At 60.3% G+C, this 21,531-nt stretch overlaps 2 protein-coding genes across 2 annotated transcripts; one reads left to right on the top strand and one right to left on the bottom strand.

The window, feature by feature from the left end:
- The first annotated feature begins 671 nt into the window (after positions 1-671).
- On the top strand, positions 672-1,607 carry Rpl36 (ribosomal protein L36). The gene is made up of 4 exons (XM_027952717.2): positions 672-778; positions 950-1,044; positions 1,274-1,408; positions 1,486-1,607. The coding sequence occupies exons 2-4, from the start codon at positions 952-954 to the stop codon at positions 1,573-1,575; spliced, it is 318 nt and encodes a 105-aa protein (XP_027808518.1). The 5' UTR covers positions 672-778; positions 950-951; the 3' UTR covers positions 1,576-1,607.
- Positions 1,608-1,701: 94 nt separating this feature from the next.
- On the bottom strand, positions 1,702-21,212 carry Lonp1 (lon peptidase 1, mitochondrial). Its single transcript, XM_027952708.3, has 18 exons — positions 20,759-21,212; positions 17,515-17,603; positions 16,719-16,838; positions 14,375-14,606; positions 12,590-12,651; positions 12,058-12,187; positions 11,599-11,682; positions 10,559-10,779; positions 8,203-8,341; positions 7,204-7,382; positions 5,379-5,466; positions 5,004-5,126; positions 4,805-4,921; positions 3,628-3,768; positions 3,371-3,536; positions 2,624-2,841; positions 2,376-2,540; positions 1,702-2,058 (listed from the first exon to the last, which is right to left on the bottom strand). Exons 1-18 carry the CDS (start codon positions 21,176-21,178, stop codon positions 1,876-1,878), a joined length of 2,877 nt encoding a protein of 958 aa, XP_027808509.2. The 5' UTR covers positions 21,179-21,212; the 3' UTR covers positions 1,702-1,875.
- Between the last annotated feature and the right edge of the window lie 319 nt (positions 21,213-21,531).

The raw sequence follows: 21,531 nt of genomic DNA, 5'->3' as shown, positions 1-21,531 counted from the left end.
TCTTAGGCCTCACTGTTGGAGTTGGGTCTTACAGTTGTTCCCATTCTGAGGATGACGCTGTAGCTTAGGGAGGTTGGGCTAATGAGGGCCATAGCTGCACATCTGTCAATTAAAAACGGACGCTCCTTGTCGAAATGGAAAGCCAGTGCTGCTGGTATAAAGCAATTGTAAAAAATAACTGGCATGGATACAATGTTGCAAAAAGCTGCTACTGTGAGCTGTCCAGGGCTCTGTCCAAGAAAGACTGTCCTCGTCACACCAGTCCCAAACGGAGGCTGTCTCTTAGAGACAAGTAAGATTGACAGAAGAAGGGGTAAAGGGGGCGCGGAAATCTAGAACTCCTAGATTTTGTTGTTTCCACCTCCTGATTCAAGGTTGTTCAGCAGGCATCCCTCCGCCTGGCATCCCGGCACGACCTTACGACACGTCAAATGCCACCAGGAGGCACTATGACCACTCCCTTCGTGAAATCAATAAACCCGTTGATGGAGGTTTTTTCTTGCCACCTGACATATGGAAAAACTGGGAGGCCTGGGAGGTGAAGTTGCTGTTTCCGGGTTAACCAACAAGCTGCAGCTTCGAACACAGCGGCCTTTGAGGCACCACAACCACGTCCGCTGGTCCCGGGGTCAACGCGCATGCTCAGGGAGCCTCCGGACGCCAGGGGGCGCGCGCGTTCTTCTTGCCTCTCTAGTCCGCGCCTCCAGCAGCGAGTAGATATCCCAGAGTTCCGTGTGGCGCCGGCCCTTCCGCTCCGGGAGCCATTGGAGAGCAGCAGGTGAGTTCGTTAGCGCCTGACTCTTCATCCTTCGCCATCCGGGCCCGCAGGCCCGCTGGGCGGGTTGGAGGGTGGCTGGGCCCGGCGAGCGTGCTCGAGGAAGCCGCGGCGCGGGGTGGCGGGCGCCTTGCCGGGACTCACCCCAGCCCTTCTCCCCACCGCCTCCCTCAGCCATGGCTCTGCGCTACCCCATGGCCGTAGGCCTCAACAAGGGCCACAAGGTGACCAAGAACGTGAGCAAGCCGAGGCACAGCCGCCGCCGCGGGGTGAGTGCTGGGAGCGGCGGGGCCTTCCGGGCAGAGGCGCGAGCCCTGGCGGACCGCGTCGGCGCGAGGCTCGGGTGTGTGCCACGGGCATGGGCCCTGGGCCGGGGACCGCCGTCCCGTGTCGCGATACTGCGGACGGCAGCCGGGGGCAGGCAGGCTGGGGACTGGAGTGCAGGGGGCCGGGTGCGTCCCGGCCCGGACCCGCCCTGACGGCCGCCCCTGCCCCCAGCGCCTGACCAAGCACACCAAGTTCGTGCGGGACATGATCCGGGAGGTGTGTGGCTTTGCCCCCTACGAGCGTCGTGCCATGGAGCTGCTCAAGGTCTCCAAGGACAAACGGGCCCTCAAGTTCATCAAGAAAAGGGTAGGTGGGCTGCTAACGGGGGTGCGCCGCGAGGGGACCCGGGGCGCAGGCTGATGGGTGGCCTTCTTGCCGCACAGGTGGGAACACACATCCGGGCCAAGAGGAAGCGAGAGGAGCTGAGCAACGTCCTGGCCGCCATGAGAAAGGCAGCTGCCAAGAAGGACTGAGCCCCCTTTCCTCAATAAACCATCCCAGAAAACCATGGCTCCTGCGTCCTGGTGTGGGGGGTCATCTGCTGGGGACAGACATGCCCGGGGGGCAGGCAGCTGACACAGAAGCAGGCAGCCAAGTGGTCCTGGAAATGCTCTTTAATCATGATCGCACCGGTCTCCATGATCAAGCTATAATTGAGGACCTGGGACCCAGGTCACCTGGCCAAGCCAATGGGTGGGTGGCTTTGCTGCCAGGCCCGTCGTCCTTCCCCAAGCGTACAGTTCAGTCGAGGCTGGGCCTGCTGCCTGCAGCCATCACCGCTCCACAGCCAGGGCCTCTGCCTGCTGCCCAGGGCAGGAGAAGGCGATGTCAAAGACCTCCCGGTAGTGCTCCACAAAGTGCACCTCCAGGCCCTCGGTGATGAAGGCCGCCAGGTCGTGAAAGTCCTTCCTGTTCTCCGAGGGCAGGATGATGCACGTCACCCCAGCACGCTTGGCCTGGAAACAAGGATGCTGAGTGCCAGGACCCTGGGCCCCCCACAGCCTAGGGAGGTGGTGGTCCCTCGTTTCTGGGTCATCTGGGACACACCCATACCCCCCCTGCTCCACACCAGCCCCACCTCATGATACCTGGGGCAGGGGTGCCAATGGGAGACCCCACACCAATAGGGATTGTCCATTGTCTAAAACAGGGCTGAAGGAGCAGCTGGGACAGCCAGCTCAAGTTGGGCTCTGGGCCCAGGAGGCCAGCCTGCCCAATAGGTGTGATAGGAGTGGTGGCCACGGCCTGTCCCGTGGAGGGTCTGGAAACTCACTGCAATGGTCTTCTCCTTAATGCCACCAACGGGCAGGATCTTCCCTGTGAGGGAAACTTCACCCGTCATGGCGAGGTTCTGCCGGACGGGCTGATCCATGGCCAAGGACAGTAGGGCCGTGACGATGGTGCAGCCAGCACTAGGACCGTCCTTGGGGGTGGCACCCTGGTGGGAGACATAGGTGGGCAGGTGGCCACTGTTGGGGGCGGCAGGAAGGATCTTGGGGGGTGGCAGAGGGGAGAGCTCACCTCAGGCACGTGCAGGTGGATGTGGGAGGTGACCAGGTACCCATTGCTGGGGTCCTGCTGCATCAGGAAGGCCCTGGCGAAGGTGTAGGCAATGCGTGCGCTCTCCTTCATCACCTCCCCCAGCTGGCCTGTCACCTCCAGACTGCCGTCCTGGTCCTCCTTGTTGCCCTTGAATGGTGGCCTCCTCAGGGACGTTTCAATAAACATGGTGGATCCTCCTGGAGGAGGGTGTGGAGCCGTGACCACCAGTGGGTCCTGAAAACCTGCCTCTGCCGCCTACTGCTTCCAGGTTGGCAGGTCATGGATGGCCCAGAGCCCACCTCTGCAGAGCACTAACTTGGGTGGACACAGCCTGAGCAAGCAGGGTCCTAGTCACTTGGAACCTCCTTTGCGCAGCCTAGAACCTGCACCCACCCGTGGCCAACCGGCCCTCTCTGCCCAGGGTCATGAAGACACCCCCCCCCCCCCCAGGAACCAATGCTGCCCTCAGCTGGGACCCACAGGCTGCCCTGCTGCCAAGTATAGCCCACTCCCCAGCTCCCTGCCCTTAGGTCAGGGTGGGCTCAGACTGGGGGCCGCCCCCACCCTCCCAGGTGTCACAACACTGCTGGCTGCCACACCTTTTTTCTTGCTTAGCTCCAAATCCCTGGGCTTCATTCCACATGGTCCCTCAGGGGGAAGGTGTTCAGTACGACAACCAAAGGGATGGTGAGCTACAGACCCTTGCAGCCCTGGGGTCCAGCTCACCCATGGCGGTCCAGGCCAGGCCCATGACCACACCCGGCGGCGTCACGTCATACATGCGCTCCACTGTGAACACGGGCTTCCCCACAAAGTCCTGCAAGTTCTCGGGGGTCACCTCCACAGACTCGGCCTCACCGCTGACAATCTTGTAGGCCGACTTCCGCAGCACCTGGGTGGACAGCGGGGTGCAGGTGGGCGGCGCGGGGTGGAGGGGGCAGATCGGGGCAGGAGCAGGGCCAGTGGGCAGAGTCGCCGCTCACCTTTTCTACCTGCTTCTGCAGGTTGCGGACGCCACTCTCCCGGCAGTACTGCTTGATGAGCAGGGTCAGCACATCTGAGGACAGCTTGGCCTTGCTCTCGTCCAGGCCACACAGGGTGCGGGCCTGAGGCACCAGGTACCTCTACAGGAGGAGTGCTGTCAGGGCCCAGAGTGGCCCAGGACCTCAGGCCCCACCTACCCACCTGGGGCCTGGCTGGCAGATGAGACCAGCAGGCACTAAGCAAGCGGGGTTGCAGGTGCCTGGCCCTGCAGAGGTCACATGCCCCTGTCCTGCTCTTCTTATGCTACTGCATCAACAGACCCTCTTGCTGTCCCAGTCACCCTGTGTGCCACTCCCTATAGGAAAGCCCCAGGGTCCCCTGGGCTCACCCCACCACTAGACTGAGTGTGTGAGGCTGCTGACTGCCCGCCTCAGCGAACAGGAAGATGGGGTCACAGGTTCCAAGGTCACCCAGAGCCCAGCACAGCTCCCATCACACAGTGGCCCTAAGCTCTGGCAGTGTGGCCTAAGACATCTGAGACACAGGGCCAGAGCCACATTCATCCTACCCTGGGGTTGGTCCCTAGACTCCTGAGGGGTCCTGTGCTCCTGTCCTCCAGCCCCAGACACTGAAGGCTCAGCAGGGCAGGGTGAGGACACTGGGGGTGGGGAGGGGAGAGGCCCCCACAGCCTTTCCAGAAAGCAGTCGGAGATCCTGCTCCAGGTGCAACCAGGCACCTCAGAGGCCACTGTGCCGCTGGGGACCACCCAATCTAGGCTACCAAAGCACCCAGGCCTGGGCCAGAACTCCCAGTGTGACACCAAGAGCAGGTGAGCACACTTCCTGCACCCAGTGCAGTGTCTCTGACAGGCAGGCATCTCAGTGTGACCTCAAGAAGGGGATGCTAGAGTGGCTCCCGCCACCGCACAGCGTGACCCCGAGGCAGGAGAGTGCTCCAAGGACACCTGTGCCTGAATTCCTTTCTTGTCTCATCTACCTACAGCTGCGCAGTCCACAGTGCCCCTACCCAGGGCCACATCCACCCTGCAGTCCCGTGAGTGGACTTCTGCAAAGCGGGCCCAGCAGCTGGCGGCACTGAGGTGTTTGCAGAGCCGAGACCCAAGCAAGGCAGCTCCTGCCTCTGGGCCGGAGGCAGCAGGGACGGCTGGCCCTCACCTCCGCAATGGCCAGTTTCTCCTGGGCCACGTAGCCAGACACATTGATCATCTCCATGCGGTCCCTCAGTGGCTCGGGGATGGTCTCAGTGACGTTGGCCGTGCAGATGAACAGCACCTGGGGAAGGTGGTCAGGTGCTGCCACCCCAGGGGGCCTGGCCAGCCCCCGCCCCGCGAGCCCCAGGCAGTAGGACACGCACCTTGGACAGGTCCACGGGCACGTCCAGGTAGTGGTCCAGGAAGTTGGCATTCTGCTCCGGGTCCAGCAGCTCCAGCAGTGCTGAAGAGGGGTCCCCCTGGTAACCCCGGCCTATCTTATCCACCTGGAGTGGCAGAAGGCAGGTGGCACTGGCACTTTGCCCCACTCCTGTGCCACTCAGGACAGCAAGGGGCAAGAGGGACACCTTCCCCCTATTGGAGCCAGTGCCACTGAGACGGCCCCAGTAGGGTGGATCCCCCACAGTGACAGCACTCCCTGGTCTGGGCACCCTTGCACCCTGCGGCGTGTGTGCCGGGGAGTGAAGGGTGGGCCGCAGCACGACCGGGGCGGCTGGAGGACAAAGCCCGGCACACACCTCATCTATCAGGACCAGGGGGTTCTCCGTCTTGGTCTTCTTCAAGCACTGGATGATCTTCCCGGGCATGGCCCCCACGTAGGTCCGCCTACAGCGGGGGGCACAGCTGGGTCAGGAGCCCACCCTGCACTCAAGCAATGAGGAAACCACCAGCCACTGGTAGCAAGAACACGCAGTCACCCTGACCTGCCTCGCACCCGAGCCGGAGACGCAGGGTCTCCAGCCAGACACGAGTGGCCTGGACCACGGGGCTCCCTGGGTCCCCCCAGCAGCTCACAACCCCTACCCAGATGCCGAAACTCGGCCTCATCCCCGGCGTGGCAGACCAGCCCCGTCCAAGTCTTCCTAAGGGACAGCTGCAAGGCCAGCTCTCCAGGGCCTGCACTACAGGCACACGAGGCGCGTCCCCAGGTCTGGCCACAGCCCAGTGCCTTCCCTCCAGGGGCTTCCTGATAAGCTAGCTACTTGCTCTGCCCAGGGACACCTGAGACAGGAGTCCTGCGCCGAGGCCCAGCAGGGCAGAGCCCAGGGAGGCAGAGGGGGATCATGGGGCACAGAGACCCCACCTGCTGGGAAGGGGAAAGCGGGCTGGGGCGCCAGGAAGGCCTCGTGGGATATGCAAGAAACACTCAGGGAGAGGGAGCCAGTGGGTGTCTGGAGGAGCAGCTCTCCAGCTGAGGGCCCGGCTCACGCAAAGGCCCTGAGGCAGGACCAGGCCTGGCGTGTTGGAGTGAGGACTGCTGGGGCAGGGGGAGGGGGCAGGGAAGGCAGGGAGGGGACCGGAGGGGACAGGCCTGTGGTCTCCAGGAAGACTTGGGCTTTGATCCAGAGGGAGGTGGGAGCTGTGGAGGGCTGTGGGCCTGTTGTTATGATGACGTATTTTAGCCCAGCTATCAGTGTCCTGTCCTTGTCTTGGAACCCAGACTGACGTCGTCACAGAAAGCCTGCCCTTCTACCCTCAGCCCCTCTTGTGTCCTCCCCTCCACCTCAGAGGACGCCTACTGGCTCCTCTGCTCCGCCAAGGTCTCCTCACCCCCAGGGAGTGGCCTCTGCCTTGCAGGGCACACGCAGGAAGGGCACACTCGGCCTCGGTACCCGCTCCCGCAGCCTGCTGTGGCTCCTGTCCCCTGCTTTCCTAGAGCCCCTTGCCCCGCAGGGAGGCTGCCAGGCATGCCCATGAGCCTTGGCAGCCAGACATGTCAGCACTGGGAAAAAAGATGTCACCTCCTCAACAGACTTGACTCTCTTCCTTGCTGTGGTGCTGGGGATGGGGCCCCAGGCCTCGCGGCCACCAAGCTCTGTAAGCAGCGAGGCCAACCTGGAGCACACGCTTGGCTCGCACCAAAGCTACAGCCGAGCTTTTCCACAACCACCGCCTAGGGGCTGGGGTGGCAGGAGGCCCTCGGAGAAAGCAGCACCCTCACTGCGCACCCAAGGCCACAGCATGCAGTCACTGGACACGGTTCCAGCCCCAGCCCTGGGCCTGAATGCAGGAGAGAACAGGCAGGTGCTATCCCTGGCACCTGCGACTCCGCCCCAGCTCCCGGGGAGGCGCAGCTGGGCAGGGCGCCAGGCCACCCAGGGACTCTGCCTAGAGCACCAGGGCACCAGGGAGTGGGATGCCAGGACACCAGATGCCACTGCGGGGCCTCGACGAGCCTGGCCAAGAGCCTCCCAAAGAGCCTGAGGGGGAGTGGGTGTGGGGCCAAGGCCGCCAGCTGGACTTGTGGGACCCGCCCACTTCCAGACACACTCTGGCGGCCACCCAACAGGCAGCCAGGGGCAGAAGCGCGAGGGGAGTGCAGGGGAGGTGCACCAGGCCCACCTGTGCCCCTTGATCTCGGCCACGTCGGTCATACCCCCGACACTGAAGCGGAAGTACTCGCGGTTCAGGGCGCGGGCGATGGAGCGGGCGATGCTGGTCTTGCCCACGCCGGGGGGGCCATAGAAGCACAGGATCTTGCCCTGGGTGGAGCCGCGGAGCTGGCTGACGGCAATGAACTCCTGCAGGCAGAGGGGGGCTCAGCAGGGCTTGGCCTCTCCCCGGGAGCGGAGCGGGTGAGCAGCTCTCCCTCCCCGTCTCCCCAGCGCCTGGGATTCAGGAGGGCGCTGGGCTCGTTCCAAGGGCTGGCTGGAGCTGCCATCAGCCCCAGGAAGGACAGCACATCCAACTGGACGACCAGGTGCCAGACAACAGGTGCCCAGTGGCCGCGCCCACCCTTGTCAACGCCCCCACACACCCACCTCCCTCCGGCTCCTGTTCTGTCACCCATCCTGTCCAGTTTCTGTTGCCCCCAGTACAACTTTTATCCCTATGGCAAATCCATGAGCCCTCCACGGTGGCGGGGCCAGTGGCCCAGGCCCCCGCCCCTCAACATCACTAGCCCCCACCAGCACCTTCAAACCCTTACCAGGTGGCCCTCATAGCACAGGGCCACGAGACCATGGCAATCCTCGCTCCCCAACGTGCCCTGGGCACCCCAACCAGGCACCCAGGATGTGGGCCAAAGGTGCTTGGCAGGGGCAAGGGCCAGGAGTGCTGGTGTGACGTGTCCTCTAGAGCCCACCACTGGACACACGAGCTCTGTGGTCACATGGCAGCAGGTTTGGGGTGGGGCCTGGCGAGGGCAGTACTGGCCCAGGAGAGGCAGAGGTCCCAGCTGGCCACCTCCCACCACAGCACAGAGGCCAGCACCACGCTCAGGGCCCTCCCAGCCTCCAGAACTGAGCCAAGTCAAGTCCTGTCCCTTATAAGTCCCCGTTCCTGGAACTCAGCCTTGGCATCAGACCAGGAGAGCAGTGGGGCCCCTGTGCCCGGCCTCACCAGGATGCGCTTCTTGACGTCCTCCATGCCGTAGTGGTCCTCCTCCAGCACCGCCTGGGCGCGGGCCAGGTCCAGGTTCTCCTTGCTGCACTTGCCCCAGGGGATGGACGTCAGCCAGTCGAGGTAGTTTCGGGTGACACTGCCACAACAGAGCCTGGTGAGTGGGGTCCCAGTGCCCCGGCCTCTGCCGCAGCAGCCGCACGGCTGTTCGGGTCCTTCATACCACATGCCGTGCCCACCATGGGCGATGTGGGCCCACACAGGGCAGTGCCCCTGGGCGGTCAATGCCTTGGAAAGCCATCGTGGTGGGGACTTAGGGGTCTCTCTGCCCCTGGGACAGGGGCCCTGCCTGCTCTACTTCTCAGCCAAACACTGGATACGCAGCAGAAGGGCCTGAGATCTAATGTGCATCACAGCCACGTTGACCTTCTTGTGCCCTCGAGGCCAAGACTGAGGGAGATGCACAGAGGGGACAAGGCTTAGGACGGGGGAGAAACTGGACCCAAAGCTTTGGGTGGAGGAGAAGGCCAGGGTTACTGCAGGCTGGGAGGGCCACCCAGACTGACCCGGAGCCGGGGCTGTGCATCTCTGGATGGCAGCTGCCCTGGGCCATGAGCGCGTGGGCTGGGGGGAGGTGGAGACTCTTAACTTTGGGGAAGAACTGCCACCAAGGAATGAAAGGTATTGGGTAACTTAGGGACGTGCTGCCATGAAGTCCACCCTCTGGGGCACGGCTTGCCCAGATCAATGGCCCACTGGGCCCCATGCCCGGGGGATTCACATAAGGACACATCAAGCCCAGTGGGAGGACGTCACCAGGCAGTGCCACAGCCAGACTCGGGCTGAAGGAGCCTCAGGCAGCTGCAGGTGTCCAGGCTGAACAGCAGCCGGAGGCCTGCTGCAGCCACCCTGTGGGACGGAGTGCCAGGGCCTGGCGGACGGTGCCTCAGGAAGGGCGCAGCCAGGTCAGCAAACAGAGCCCCAGAGCCCCGCACAGAGTCTGCTGCGCACACTGGCGCACATCTGGAAGGGAAGGGAGCTCCAGGCCTGGAGGGCTGGTCCCCAAGTTTCCAAAGCCCCTAGGAGGACACAGCACTTGCAGGGGGACAAATGGCTTCCAAAACATCCACCCCCCCCCACCTGTGAAACATGCCGCCTCCCAGGAGTCCTGCAGAAGGGCCCCAGAGTGGACACTCTGGGTCATCTGAGACCCAGTGTCACCAGGGGTCCTTAGGAGTGAGGGAGCAGGAGGTCAGAGCCTAGAGGACACTGTGCTGCTGGCTCTGCAGATGGAGACGGGCCCAGGAGCTCCTGGAAGGCTGGGGGACTCTAGGAGCAGGAAGAGGCAGGATGCAACTCTCCCAGGGCCTCAGGAGGGACCAGCCTGAGAGACCTCCACTGGACTCCCGCCCCAGAACTCAGATGGTGTGCTAGATCTTCTTAAGGCATTGTCATCTTAAGGGACTGTCACAGCAGCAGTGGGACACTTAGATGCCACCCCAGAAGCAGGAGTTGGGTGCTAAAGCTCCAATGCCTTCCCAAGTGTTCCGGGCCAGGAGATCTGGCCCAGTAGCCAAGACACCCAGGACTGGGTGCCTGCCTGGGTCAGGCCGCCCCTGAAGAGCTGTCCCAGAGCCTCCTGTGATCCCAGAGCCTCGGAAGGCTGAGGCAGGACTCCCAGGTTCAAGGCCAGCAACAACTTAGGGAGACTGTCTCCAAAAAATAAAAAGGTCTGGGAGAGAACTCAGCTGTACAATGACCCTGGGCCCAATCCCCAGTACCAGCGATGAGAGCTGTCCCAGGGCCTCAGCCCGGCCACCAAGCCCACTGACACGTCCTTGAGGCCAGCCTCTCCCCTCCTGGGGGCAGCCTGCTGGGAAGCTCGGTTCCTGGGCCCCAGGCAGAGTGAGCTGTGCAGGGAGGGGCCAGGCAGCGCGGCTGTGCGTGGCAGGCGTGGGTACAGCGTGGGCTCCTCATGGGCTCCTCCAGCCCCGTAGGCTTTCCCCACTTGCGACAGTATTCGAGCAAACAGGCCCGGCAAGGCCAGGGCCACAGGAAGACCAAGCCATTTCCTGGCTGCTCTCAGGGGACAGAAGCAGAGGTGGTCTTGGGGTAATGGCTCTAAGCCAGGCACCCCTGCCCTCAATCCTGTGGTCACCTCCCAGCCCAGGGCCCTGATCACCAGGCCCCAATCTGCTCATCTGTACAGTCAGGGAGACGGGGGCAGTTCCAGCCTGGACAAGGAAAGCGACACAACTGGAGCCTCTCCACACTCTCTGTGACAATCTGCCCGCAGACACACCTCCCGGCCCACCCACTGCTGGGGATCGAGGTCCCGCGCGGAGGCGGCGCTCACTTGAACTCCGACGAGTGGTTGTCCAGCAGGCCCAGCTTGCTCAGCTCCTCGTCCACCACATCCATGACGTGCTTGGGCACCACCAGCTCCTTCAGCCGCTCACGGAACTTCTCTTCGATGGCGTCCTTGTCCTCCTTCTCCAGGCCCAGCTCCTTCTTGATGATCTTCAGCTGCTCCTGCAGGAGGTACTTGCGGTGGGTCTGCTTGATCTTCTCCTCCACCTGCGAAGACACGGGGGGGCGGGGGCTCAGGGCGGCGGCAGGCGGTCCGCCCGCGCTCTGGACTCAAGAGCCCAAGTGCCAGCCCCATGCCATCTCTCCTCTGTGCACGTGGTGCTGGGGTGGGACCCAGGCCTGGCATGTGGCAAGCGAATCCTACACTGAGCTGCACTTGTCAAGACTTGGGGTCTCGCTACAGCGCAGCTGCTGATGAGCACTGGTGCCCCAGGAAGGCTGGCTGGCTGGCTGGCCTCCCCGCTTCTCAGACAGGGCAGAGGCCCGCGCTGCTGCTCAGCCCACCACCTACTGCCCTGCTTCCTGTGAGAGCTGCCCAATATTCTAGGCTTCCCAGATCTAGGCGGGCGTGAATTCTACCTAAAACTAAGTGGGAAAAGCAGGTCACACCAAAATACCACCGGGGCTCCAAGAGCAACGTCCAGGCCGGCCAAGGATAGGCTCCAGGGCCTCCGAGGACCCAGCACAGGTGCAGTCTGGCCCCTCCCAGCCTGGCTCCCACCTGCAGCCGGCATTGGGGGAGGGGCGTACAGAAACTCTCACCAGGACCTGGGACAGACCTGGGACAGCTCTCATTCTCTTGGGCTCATGACTCTGGGATGGTTTCACAGCCCAGAATAATAAAAGGCCCGAGAGCTTATGGACCTTGAGTCAGAGTTGGCCAGGTGCAGTGGCACCTGAGTTCCTAGAGACTTGGGAGGCTGAGGCAGGAAGATCAACTGAGCCCAGGAGTTTGAGACCAGCCTGGTGACTCCCTCTGTGACCCGGTCACCCGTCTTCCCCGGGGCAGCCAAGTTGCTGGCTCACCTCCCGCCCGAGGCGCTGCTGCAGCTTGCTCAGCTCGAACTCCTTCTTCAGGAGGGACAGGGCCTTGTACAGCCGCCTGGGGATCTGCCGAGAGAGGGAGGACAACCTCATGGTCAGGAGTTGGCCTGCGCACGTGCAGGGTGGCCACAGCAACACCCCAGAGCTGCCAAGAGAGGGAGGAAGCTGCCCACGACTCCCCGACACACAGCAGGCTTGAAAACGCCTTCCCGACAAGGCCCAGGGGTCTGCGGCCACATGCCCAAGACGTCCACAAGTGTGCACGTCCACAGAATGGCAAAGGCAGGTGACACCTGAGGACATGACTGAAGGCAGACTGACTCGCCAGTGGCCCACACAGACCCACAGAGCCTGCTGACCGCAGTCACCTCACAGTGCTGAGCCCGGAGGCTGCCCGGTGCCCAGTACCGCACGGGCACAGCCAGGCAGGAGGTCACTCACGTTGGTCTCCTCCAGGACATCCTGCAGCTCATGGGACTCGGCCCCAGTCAGCGCAGCACCCATGTCGCTCAGGTAGATGGGGTTGTCCACCACCCTCTGGCCTGCCTGCATCATCTGCAGCACTGACTCCCTGCAAGGGACGAGGGGGGTCACTGCCACAGCAGCCAGGCCTTCACCCTCACTGCACTGTTGTCCCCAAAGAGGCCTAGGCCTTCCCGTCCTACTGCCTAGTGCTGCCCTTCCACAGCCAGAGCCAAGAGGGCCTGCTGTGCCCCAGCCTAGACCTCCTGCGGCCCCCACAAGACTCCGGCCCTCTCCTCCAGACGACGAGAGCACAGGCTCCAGGACACACCAGGAAGGGCAGGAGGGGAAACACCCCAGGTCTCGGGTATAGGGTGTCCCCTGCACAGAGCAGACCCTGTGTTCTGCAGGATGGCCCTCTTGGAACGCCCCTGCCACCCGCTGCATAAAGGGCCTCAGGCTGGCCCAGCGTGACCCAAGGGCATGCCAGCCACTCACGTGGGGGACAGACCTGTAGAGGGGGTTCAAAGCGATGATGTCACGGATGGTCTTCACAATCTCAGCGGTCAGGGCCTGGTGAGTGGGGAGACGGGGCAGCTGCATGGGCCTGGAAGCCAAGGCCAACAGGGGGTGTGGCCCAGGAGCCCCGCCCACCCGCCACTCCATCAGCTCCCTGTCCACTGAGGCTAGATCTGGGCTTGGAAACCAAGGAGACCCACATCTTCAGTGAAAGACGTTCACTTTCAAGGAGTGAAAGCTAAAACCAAAGCCTGTCTCCTCAGACCCCCTGAGCCTGGTCCTCAGAATAGGCCATCTTGGGAGGAAAGGGTGGGGCCCATCTTGGCCTCCTCCTGCACCTGAAGCTCTGTGCTCCTCACCCTCACCCACACTACAGCCTATACGCCACCAGGGCTCTCAGCCCACCACACCCTGGAACCTCGCACCAGGCTCTCTCCAGAGACAGGGGCCCTCCGCTGTGGGTGTGACAGAAGCCTGTTTTCCTTCTTGCCAACTCTGGAAGCCATGGGGAGGCCAGTGTCACTGCTGGAGCATGAACCACACCTCACTTGTTCCCACAAGGCCACCGGCTCTGAGCAGGGCATAGCCCATGAGCACACAAGTGGCCTGCAGGGGCTGCCAGTCACGCTGAATGACGTCCAGCCTGGCCTCTAGTCACTGGTGTGGCCCTGAACTGAGTTCACCTCTGCAGGCTCACTGGAGGCCTCCTACCCATGACCCAGCACTGTGAGGCCCGCCCGCCCGCCCGGCTGCAGATTCCCAGGGAACACCAACACTACGCTCTCCACTGCAGCAGAGCCACCGGCCAAGCTTTTTTTTTTTTGTTACCAAGGACTGAATTGGGCTCCAGCAGCCCAGGGGTGCTTAGCCACTGAGCCACATCCCCAGACCTTTTTTATATTTTAATTAGAGACAGGGTCTCACTGAGTTGCTTAGGGCCTTGCTGAGTTGCTGAGGCTGACCTGAACTTGTGATCCTCCTGCCTTAGCCTCCCGAGCTGCTGGGATTACACCGTGGGCAGCTCTTTAAGTTTAAATGAGTGTAGGTAAGTCTTCACCTCCTGTCCTCAGCCACACCAGGTCACTGAAAGCCCGTGTGCACCCAGCACGGGTCTCAAGGGCTTCACGTGGCCCTGTGCATGGGACTGCCTACCCAGGCCAGCACAAGTGCAGCACCCACAGCCAACAGCACCCGTTGCCCGCACTGCTAGGAGGAGCCCCTGCATCCGCAGCAGAGCCCCAGAGGACACAACCACAAAGGGCCCAGACCATCCCTTGTGGCCCCACCTGGCTCATGCTGTCCTTAGGGAGGCGGCCAGTGACATGAGGCACACCCTGAGAGTCACATACACCCCAGGCCTTTGATTAGCTTGCTAAATGGCCCTGTCCCAAGGGACATCGAAGGCTGGCTCTTGGCTCAAAGAAGGCGGCAGGACTGTCAAGGTCTGAGGCCTGGGGGCCAAAGGCTGATTCTTTCCTGTGGAGCAGCCAGGGGTCCCCTGCTTGGAGGGTGGAGCGGGGACGGAGGTGCTCTGGTGGAAGCTGGAGACTCCTGCAGGGTGGACTCGAGCTGTCTGGACGCGGGTCAAAACCTGGCCCCCATAAGAGGAAGGCCTGGCTCGGCCTTCACCCTCTGGCCCAGTTCCACCGGAGGCTGCTGGGAGGAGCTGTGCTGCTCACTCCAGGGCAGGCCTCCTGCGGGCCTGGCCCAGGGGCAGGCAGCAAGTCCTGCCCAGGCCACGGGGCCACTAGAGGGAGACCTGCACGACAAGACTCACTTTGACTTCTTCAGTGACTTGGAAGTCCTCGTGGACGACGTTCTCAACCTCCACCATGAGCACCCCACTGGAGGAGTCCGAGGTGGGCTCCGGCGCCACCTCCAGCTGGGGCTTGGTGCCCAGGTCATCCTCCGCCTCCTTCTTGCCCCGCTTGGGCTTCCGCCGCGGCTTCTGCTTGCTCTCCACCTCCGGCTCCTCTGGCTCCACCTCCAGCTGCCTGTTGATATGAATCCTGGGAAGGGAACGAGGTGGAGGTGAGGCTGAGGCAGTGAGCCCAGCACCTCAGTCACAGAGGCAGAGGGGACACAAGCTCCTTGTGCTAGAGGCTGAGCTCCTTTCTCAGAGGCCCAGAGACGGCCCAGGACATTCCGAGGGAGTCAAGCCCCTGAGTGTTTGGGAGGAGATGCCAGCTAGCAGGGCACAGGCCCCTCCCCAAGGCCATGCACCATGACCACGCCCCCGCCCAGGGGTTTCTTCATTCCCTTCCGACTCAGTTTCAAGAACATCTCTGCAGCCACCCCCAACACCCCCTTCCGTATGAATGCAGTGTGACCTCAGAGCTTCCGGCTGTCCTCCCTCCTGTGCCCATTTTCTGCATGCAGCCTAGCACCCGAGACAGGCCCTCAGTGTGAGATAAACGGAAATAAGCCTTTGGCCTCGAGGGTCTCTCCTCCGCCACACTGGGTAGTAGCAGTACCTTCCTCAGAGGGTGGCCTGAGAGCCTCCTGGGATGTAGTCAGAGCCTGGCTGACACTGGGCCCCTGACACCCGGCCTCTGATGTGCCCAGGACAGGCACCAGGGTGCTGGGCAAACCTCAAGCCTCAGGGGCTGGCAGGCCTGCTTCTGTAGGGTTCCCTGCTGCCCCTCGGTGTCCCCAGGCAGCTGGTCCCACCCCCACACGGATTTATCCCTTGCATAAAAGAGTGCAGCCGTGCACATCCTCCCGCATCAAGTCATCGCCAGAGACTGAGAACACCCAGCAAAATAAACCCTGACAGCCTGTGGGGTCGCAGGCGGTTTCCTCTGCTTTCATTCATTCATTTCCACTGCATCTTACTCCTTCCCCTGGCCCAGGAATCCTTCCAGGGGACAGAGGCGGCAGCTCATCCCTACCCCAGGAGCAGAGGACAAGGGCCTGGAAGCCTGTGGCAGTGGGACACCTCCAGCATGTCTCAGAACCAATGCCTAGTCCTGCCGCTGACACAAGAAAAGCCTCTGTAAGAACAGGGAGGGCCCCAGGGCTGGAGAGGCAGCTCAGCTGGCAGAGGGCCCGCCCCACACGCACAAGGCCCTGGGTCCAACCCCAGCGCCACGAAAAAAGAGAGACACACACACACACACACACAGAGAATAAAGAGAACAGGGAGGACTCCAGACTCAACAGACTCCAAGAGGGGCCCAACGGGTGGCTTTTTAGAAACTCACTCACTGAGACCTTTCCTGCAGGGACCCAGGTGCAGGGCTCTGAGGAGATGCATGCTTCAGAAGGATGCTCCTGGAGCACACCAGCCTTTTTTTTTTTTTTTCGGTAGGTACCTGGGATGGAACCCAGGGACGCTCAACCACTGATGCCAGGCTAGCATCTTTTATTTTTTAGTTGTACGCAATACCTTTATTTTGTTTTGACGTGGTGCCGAGGATCTAACCCAAGGTCTCGCACGTGCTGGGCAAGCGCTCTACCTAGCTGAGCCACCACCCCAGCGCCACCCCTCAGCATCTTCTGACCTCTTGATTGATCAGCCAAACTTGCAATCCTCCTGCCTCAGCCTCTCAAGTTGCTGGGATTACAGATGTTCTAGAGTGACTGGTAATAACCAAAAGGCTAAGCAGATTATGAAGGTTTTACGTGCTCCTCAGCAGGATACAGGCAGGTGCTCCTACTGAAAACCCATTGCTGCAAACGTTAAGCAGGGGCTGGGTGTGCTCAGTGGTGAAGCACTTGCCCAGATGTGCGAGGCCCTTGTTCCACCTTCAGCAGAACCACACACTCTCACACTCACACAACCACTGACAGAGGCACTTTAAGCTGGGAGCCATGTGTATGTCCGGTCAGAGAAGTGGTGGAACTTGCCAGCTGTGTGCACTTGCTGGTAGGCACAGGCCTAGGCACCTGGAGGAAAGGCTCTCCCACCTGCCAGCATCTGAGACAGCTTGCTACTCTCTGTGGTGACAAACCTCAGCCTTTGTCCACTGCTTTGCTCTTAGTGCTTATAATGAATCTGCATAAGGCTGATTGACAGGGTGGATCCATGCAGGGACAGGGCACTCCAGGGCTGCTCTTTGTACCTGCCTCATGTGCAAGGGTCCCACATGACAAAGCCCTTTGCTGGTCAGCTCACACACCTTCTGTGTCCTGTGACGATCATGCGCAGCTTATCTCCAAGGTCCTGCATCTCGTGGATCTGGGCAAACGTCCCCGTGTGGTAGATCTCCTCCAAGCTCTCGACCACATCGGCCTCATTGCTGAGGGACAGCAGAAAGGTGCATGAGCCGAGCTGCAGGGCGCACAGCGTCAGGGGCATGTGGGATAGAAGGGCCCTGCCGGCACTTTACAAACAGTGGCCTGGGGCTAGGGCACGGCTCGGTGGCACAGCACTTGCCCAACACACGGGAGCACTGGAATGGAGCCTCAGCACCACATACTAAATAAAATAAAGGCATTCTGTCCATCTACAGCTAGAAGAAAAAAAATTAAAGCAAAAAGCAGAGTGGCGCCCTGGGGTCCCACAGGGTGACCTCCACAGGGCAGCTCCTCGCCAGGTCAGAGCTGAGGAAGGGTTCTCTTCCACTCTCCTTTAACTTGGAAGAGACCTCGGGCTGGCTCGGCACTCGAGCAGCCTCCCAGGTGCCTTTTAACACTACAGGTTCTTGAAGCTAGATCCCTCATCTTGACAGTTTGCAGAGATTCCCTGCTCAGTGCTAGGGTGGAGCCAGGCGCGGCCAGCACTCTACACCGAGCTCAGTGCAGGAGCCACCAGCGGAGTCCTCAGCTGCGACTAGAGAGGCATTCTGCCCAGCCCTTAGCCGGGGCTCCTCTTAGGTCAAGGGGAAAGGTCCACGCTACTCTACACAGCAGGACTGCAGGGAGCCAGGCGCCAAGGCCCCTTCAACAAAAGAATGAAGGAAAAATGCCACTTACTTGTCATCTCTCTTTAGAAAGACGCCGACATATGGCTGGGCAAGACGGACTTTCCTTCTCAACAGCTCAACCAACTTCTTATTTTTAACCTAGCATGACAACAACCCGAGTGAAATGCAGGGCAGGTCTTCTACTGACACTCGACAGTTTTACTCTCTACGGACATGCTAACCTGATTCAGGACACTAATCAACATGGTCCAGGAATCTGGACCAAAAGGACAGGGGTGGGGTTACTGGAAGGGGATGGGGCAGAACAGTATTACCTAGTGTAGTGGCCCCTCCCACATTTCCAAAGAAAATTCAGGGGCTGGGACTCAGTGGTAGAGTGCTTGCCTAGCATGTGTGAGGCACTGGGTTTAATTCTCAGCACCACATATAAATAAATAAAATAAAGGTTCACTGACAACTAAAGAATATTTTTAAAAAAAAATTCAAAGTAGACAATGACCGGAACCAAGAAACTGCTTTAACATCCCGCTCAAAAAGCTGTTTCAGGGCTGGGATTGTGGCTTAGTGGTAGAGCGCTTGCTTAGCACATGTGAGGCCCTGGGTTCAATCCTCAGTACCACATATAAAATAAAGTATTATGTCAATTACAACTAAAAAATATTAAAAAAAAAAAAAAGCTGTTTCAGTGGCAAAATGTCTGAGTTTGAAAATCATAACCATTCTGCTTTTCTTAATGTCAGGACAACATATGTGGAGGTCAAACGTGGCCTCTGCACAGGCCACACTCTCACAGGAACTATCTCCTCATCCACTTGTGCTGGTCATATTCACACCCCAGAACCACAGCACTCTTGGTGTCATCCCAGGGGCGGGCCAGAGCTCCATTGACTTCCAGGAAGCATCTGGCTGGCAGGGTGCAGCCATCTGAGACTCAGCTGATTCCCTCCACTCGTTCCTGGCCAGATCTTAGTTAATGAACCTTAAGCTTTAACAGGCACCAGAATCAGTTGCAGGACTGCTTAAACTGTCAGCGGGGCCCCACCCATACAATTTCTGATCCAGGAGGCCTGGGGTGGGCCCCAGAAACAGCGTTTCAAACTGACTGCCAGGTGACACTGAAGCTGCTGGCCCAGGGACCACACCGAGGATCAACAGAGGCTCTTGTCTTGTGGTGGGAACACCCGACGCTGTAGATTTATTTTTTTATTTTATTTATTTTTTATTTTTTTGCAGTACTGGGGATTGAACCCACTGGTCCTCTACCAGTGAGTTACATTCCCAGTCCTTACTATTTTCTAGGGCAAGATCACACTAAGTTGCTGACGCTGGCCTCAAACTTGCAATTCTTTTGCCTAAGCCTCTGAGTAGCTGGGATTTCAGGCAAGACTACCACATCCAGCTTAGACATACTTTTTCTGGGAAGAAAGTGTGTAGTATCCAGTAAGAGGATGCAAGACCCCAAAATTAAGAAAGGCTGCTCCACATTCAAAGGCCACCAATTAGGAGAGAAGCTATTAGAGCAAGTAGTATTAACTACAAAATCAAGCATAAACAGAGATCTGCTAACAGGTTCAGAAATGTTTATTGGGTCCCAAAGAAGCCACCCCCACTTCTCCCCTGCCATCAGCTGACTGCTACACCCTCCACACCTATCTCTCCATCCCCGTGGCAGAATCCTTGTTATTTCCAGGGTAACACTGACAGAAACACTGACAACCAGGTCTCCTAATGCAGTCCACAGTGACTTGTTTGGCCCTCCTGGCTAACTCCAGATGGGCACAGGACTTTCTTGAGGAGTCATCTCTCTGCTGGGGTACTGGGGCAAAGGGCATCTGTCATTATGGGGTGGGAGGCAAGCCTGGTGAACAGTCCTGGCCCCAGAAGCCTGGGAAGATAAGGAGAACAGCTGGGGGTGGGGTCAAAGCTGGGCCGGAGGCCTTCAGGGAGGAGTTCTGAAATGTCACCAACATCTTCCATGTGCACCTGCCACAGCACTCGTAGGAGGAGTTGCCACATAACTTCTAACTTCCTCTGGGTAGCAAACTGCAGCAGCAGCATCTCAGTACTGAGGCAAACTAAGTGCCAGACACAGATCCAAATCCTTGACACAGAACTTCATATAAGTCCCACAACAGTTCCAACCAGTAAGATGCTACTCTGATGTCCATTTCACAGACAAGAAAATCAAGGCCTTGAGGAGTAACTTGAAGAGTAGTGGGGCCAAATGACTCCTTGGGGTCTGGCTCTGGTGTGTGCCCCAGAAACCATTACTCAACATCAAGGAAAGGTCTTGAAAAGGGAGCTCGGACACACAGAATTGGAGAGGGGCTTCGTCTGTCCCTCCCCACTCGTGGGCTGCTGCCTCTGCACTGCCCTTTCCCCTTCCAAGCGATCCTTGGGATTTATTTATTTATCCAGACTCTGGAATGTGAACGCAGAGGCTGACTCACTGTGTGACCCTGCTTACAGGAATAACTGATAACCTTTCTCCTCCCTGGACTTGAGCTCCCACTGATTTTAAAGGGGAGGGGGTGGTAGGTGGGGGAGAGGCATTTGGGTTCTTCTCACTCTAAAAGCTGAATGACAAGGGCCTCCTGCAGTCACTGCTTTCTCCCTCTTACATCACCCTGCTCCTTCCCGCCCCCCTCATGGCTCTTCCTCTGAAAGGACCTGGTTTACTGCCTCTTCCACCTCCACATCTGCTCCTCAGGCCAGATGTTCACCGCTGCCTTCCTCTGCCTGCCCCGTGGCAGTCATCAAGAACACTGCTGAATGAATAACTCAGTCCTCCTTCCCCTCCCTCAAGCCTCTTTACCATTCCTCGCTCTATTATTCCTGGCGGTCACTGCTGCTTATTTCATCCTCACAGAAGGTCAACTCCAAAGGCCGGGAATCTAAAACTACCTGACAGAGCACAAGCAACCAAGAAATGGTTGTTTAACGAGGAAATGAATCCTGATCCCAAAGAGGTTCCTAAACTGTCACCCGAGGGAGTTACAGAAGAGTACGCGGGCTGCAAAACTGCCTCTGGTCCGCCCGGCCTTCCATCACCAGGGCTCGAAGGGGGTCCTAAGCTCACGGAGCCCAACTCCTCTAACAAACCCAAGGAACTCAAAAGGGTGAGGCATTTGCTCAGGAGCACCCCACCAGTGCCGCGCGGATGAGACTCCAACTGCAAACTCTGAGAAACTTCGGAGAAAGTTCTGCGGCCTGAGGGCGCTACGCGATCCCTCGGTCCAACCTGTCACTTGCAGAGGTGGGGAAACCAAGGCCGAGGCGGGGGCTCCCATTACCTCGATGATCTTGATAAAGCGCGGGAACACCGGGTTGCGGGTGATGGCGATGAGCGGCAGGTGCGGGAACACGTCCGGGATCGTCATGGGCGTGAGCGCCGTTATGACCGGGCCTTCCCCGGCGCCCGCACCGCCCCCTGCGCCTTCCTCCCCGCCCCCGTCGGCGGCATCCTCGCCGCCAGAGAATGCCCCGCTGCCGCGGCTGTTCGCTTCCCAAAGCCCTCGCCACTGACCGGCGGCTGCCGGGCCTCGACCCCAAAGCGCCCAAGGAGGCGAAGCGTCGCAGGCCCTCCGGCCTCTGGGCAGCCACGCGCCGGCCGCGGTCGGGCCCCTCCCCCCGGCGGCGGCCAGCAGCGGCCGGCGCAGAGCCCAGCACCGCGCCGCGCGCCACAGCCGCACGTAGCCTGTGCTCGCCGCCATGGCCCGGCCATACTGGGGGCGCGCGGGAGTCACGTCATTTCCGCTCTCCGGGCCGGGGCGCACGTGACGACTGGCGCGTGCCGCGGCCCCGAGGAGGGCGTGGCGCTAGAAGTCACGCCTCTAGGAGGGGCTTGCGGTGGGCGGGGTAACTCCCTCGGCCTCCCACCTCACGCGCTGTAGAGCTTTCTCTACACCGGGAAAGTCACCGGGAAAGAACTGATGCTGCAAGCCTTTGAGAACTTATGGGCTCCCTGTGCACGCGCTTAGGGGAGCGGGTGACATGCGCATGTCCAAGCTCTGGGCCGTGAAGTTGCATTCGAGCTTCCCAGGAGACAGGACGCGCACGCCCACAC

The sequence above is a fragment of the Marmota flaviventris genome, chromosome 1 (assembly GCF_047511675.1).
Source record: "Marmota flaviventris isolate mMarFla1 chromosome 1, mMarFla1.hap1, whole genome shotgun sequence".
NCBI lineage: Eukaryota > Metazoa > Chordata > Mammalia > Rodentia > Sciuridae > Marmota > Marmota flaviventris.
The sequence above is the reverse complement of the archived record's forward strand: the minus strand, read 5'-3'. Positions and strand labels throughout refer to the sequence as shown.

Bases quoted from the DNA above. Each gene is read 5' to 3' on its own strand.
- Rpl36 (XM_027952717.2), top strand. From the start codon at position 952: ATGGCTCTGCGCTACCCCATGGCCGTAGGCCTCAACAAGGGCCACAAG. The intron at 1,045-1,273 runs GTGAGTGCTGGG...CCCTGCCCCCAG, and splicing joins GGCACAGCCGCCGCCGCGGG to CGCCTGACCAAGCACACCAA. The intron at 1,409-1,485 runs GTAGGTGGGCTG...CTTGCCGCACAG, and splicing joins TCAAGTTCATCAAGAAAAGG to GTGGGAACACACATCCGGGC.
- Lonp1 (XM_027952708.3), bottom strand. From the start codon at position 21,178: ATGGCGGCGAGCACAGGCTACGTGCGGCTGTGGCGCGCGGCGCGGTGC. The intron at 10,780-11,598 runs GTGAGCCAGCAA...GTGTCTTCGCAG, and splicing joins AGCAGCGCCTCGGGCGGGAG to GTGGAGGAGAAGATCAAGCA. The intron at 8,342-10,558 runs GTGAGCGCCGCC...CTGTTGTGGCAG, and splicing joins AACCACTCGTCGGAGTTCAA to TGTCACCCGAAACTACCTCG.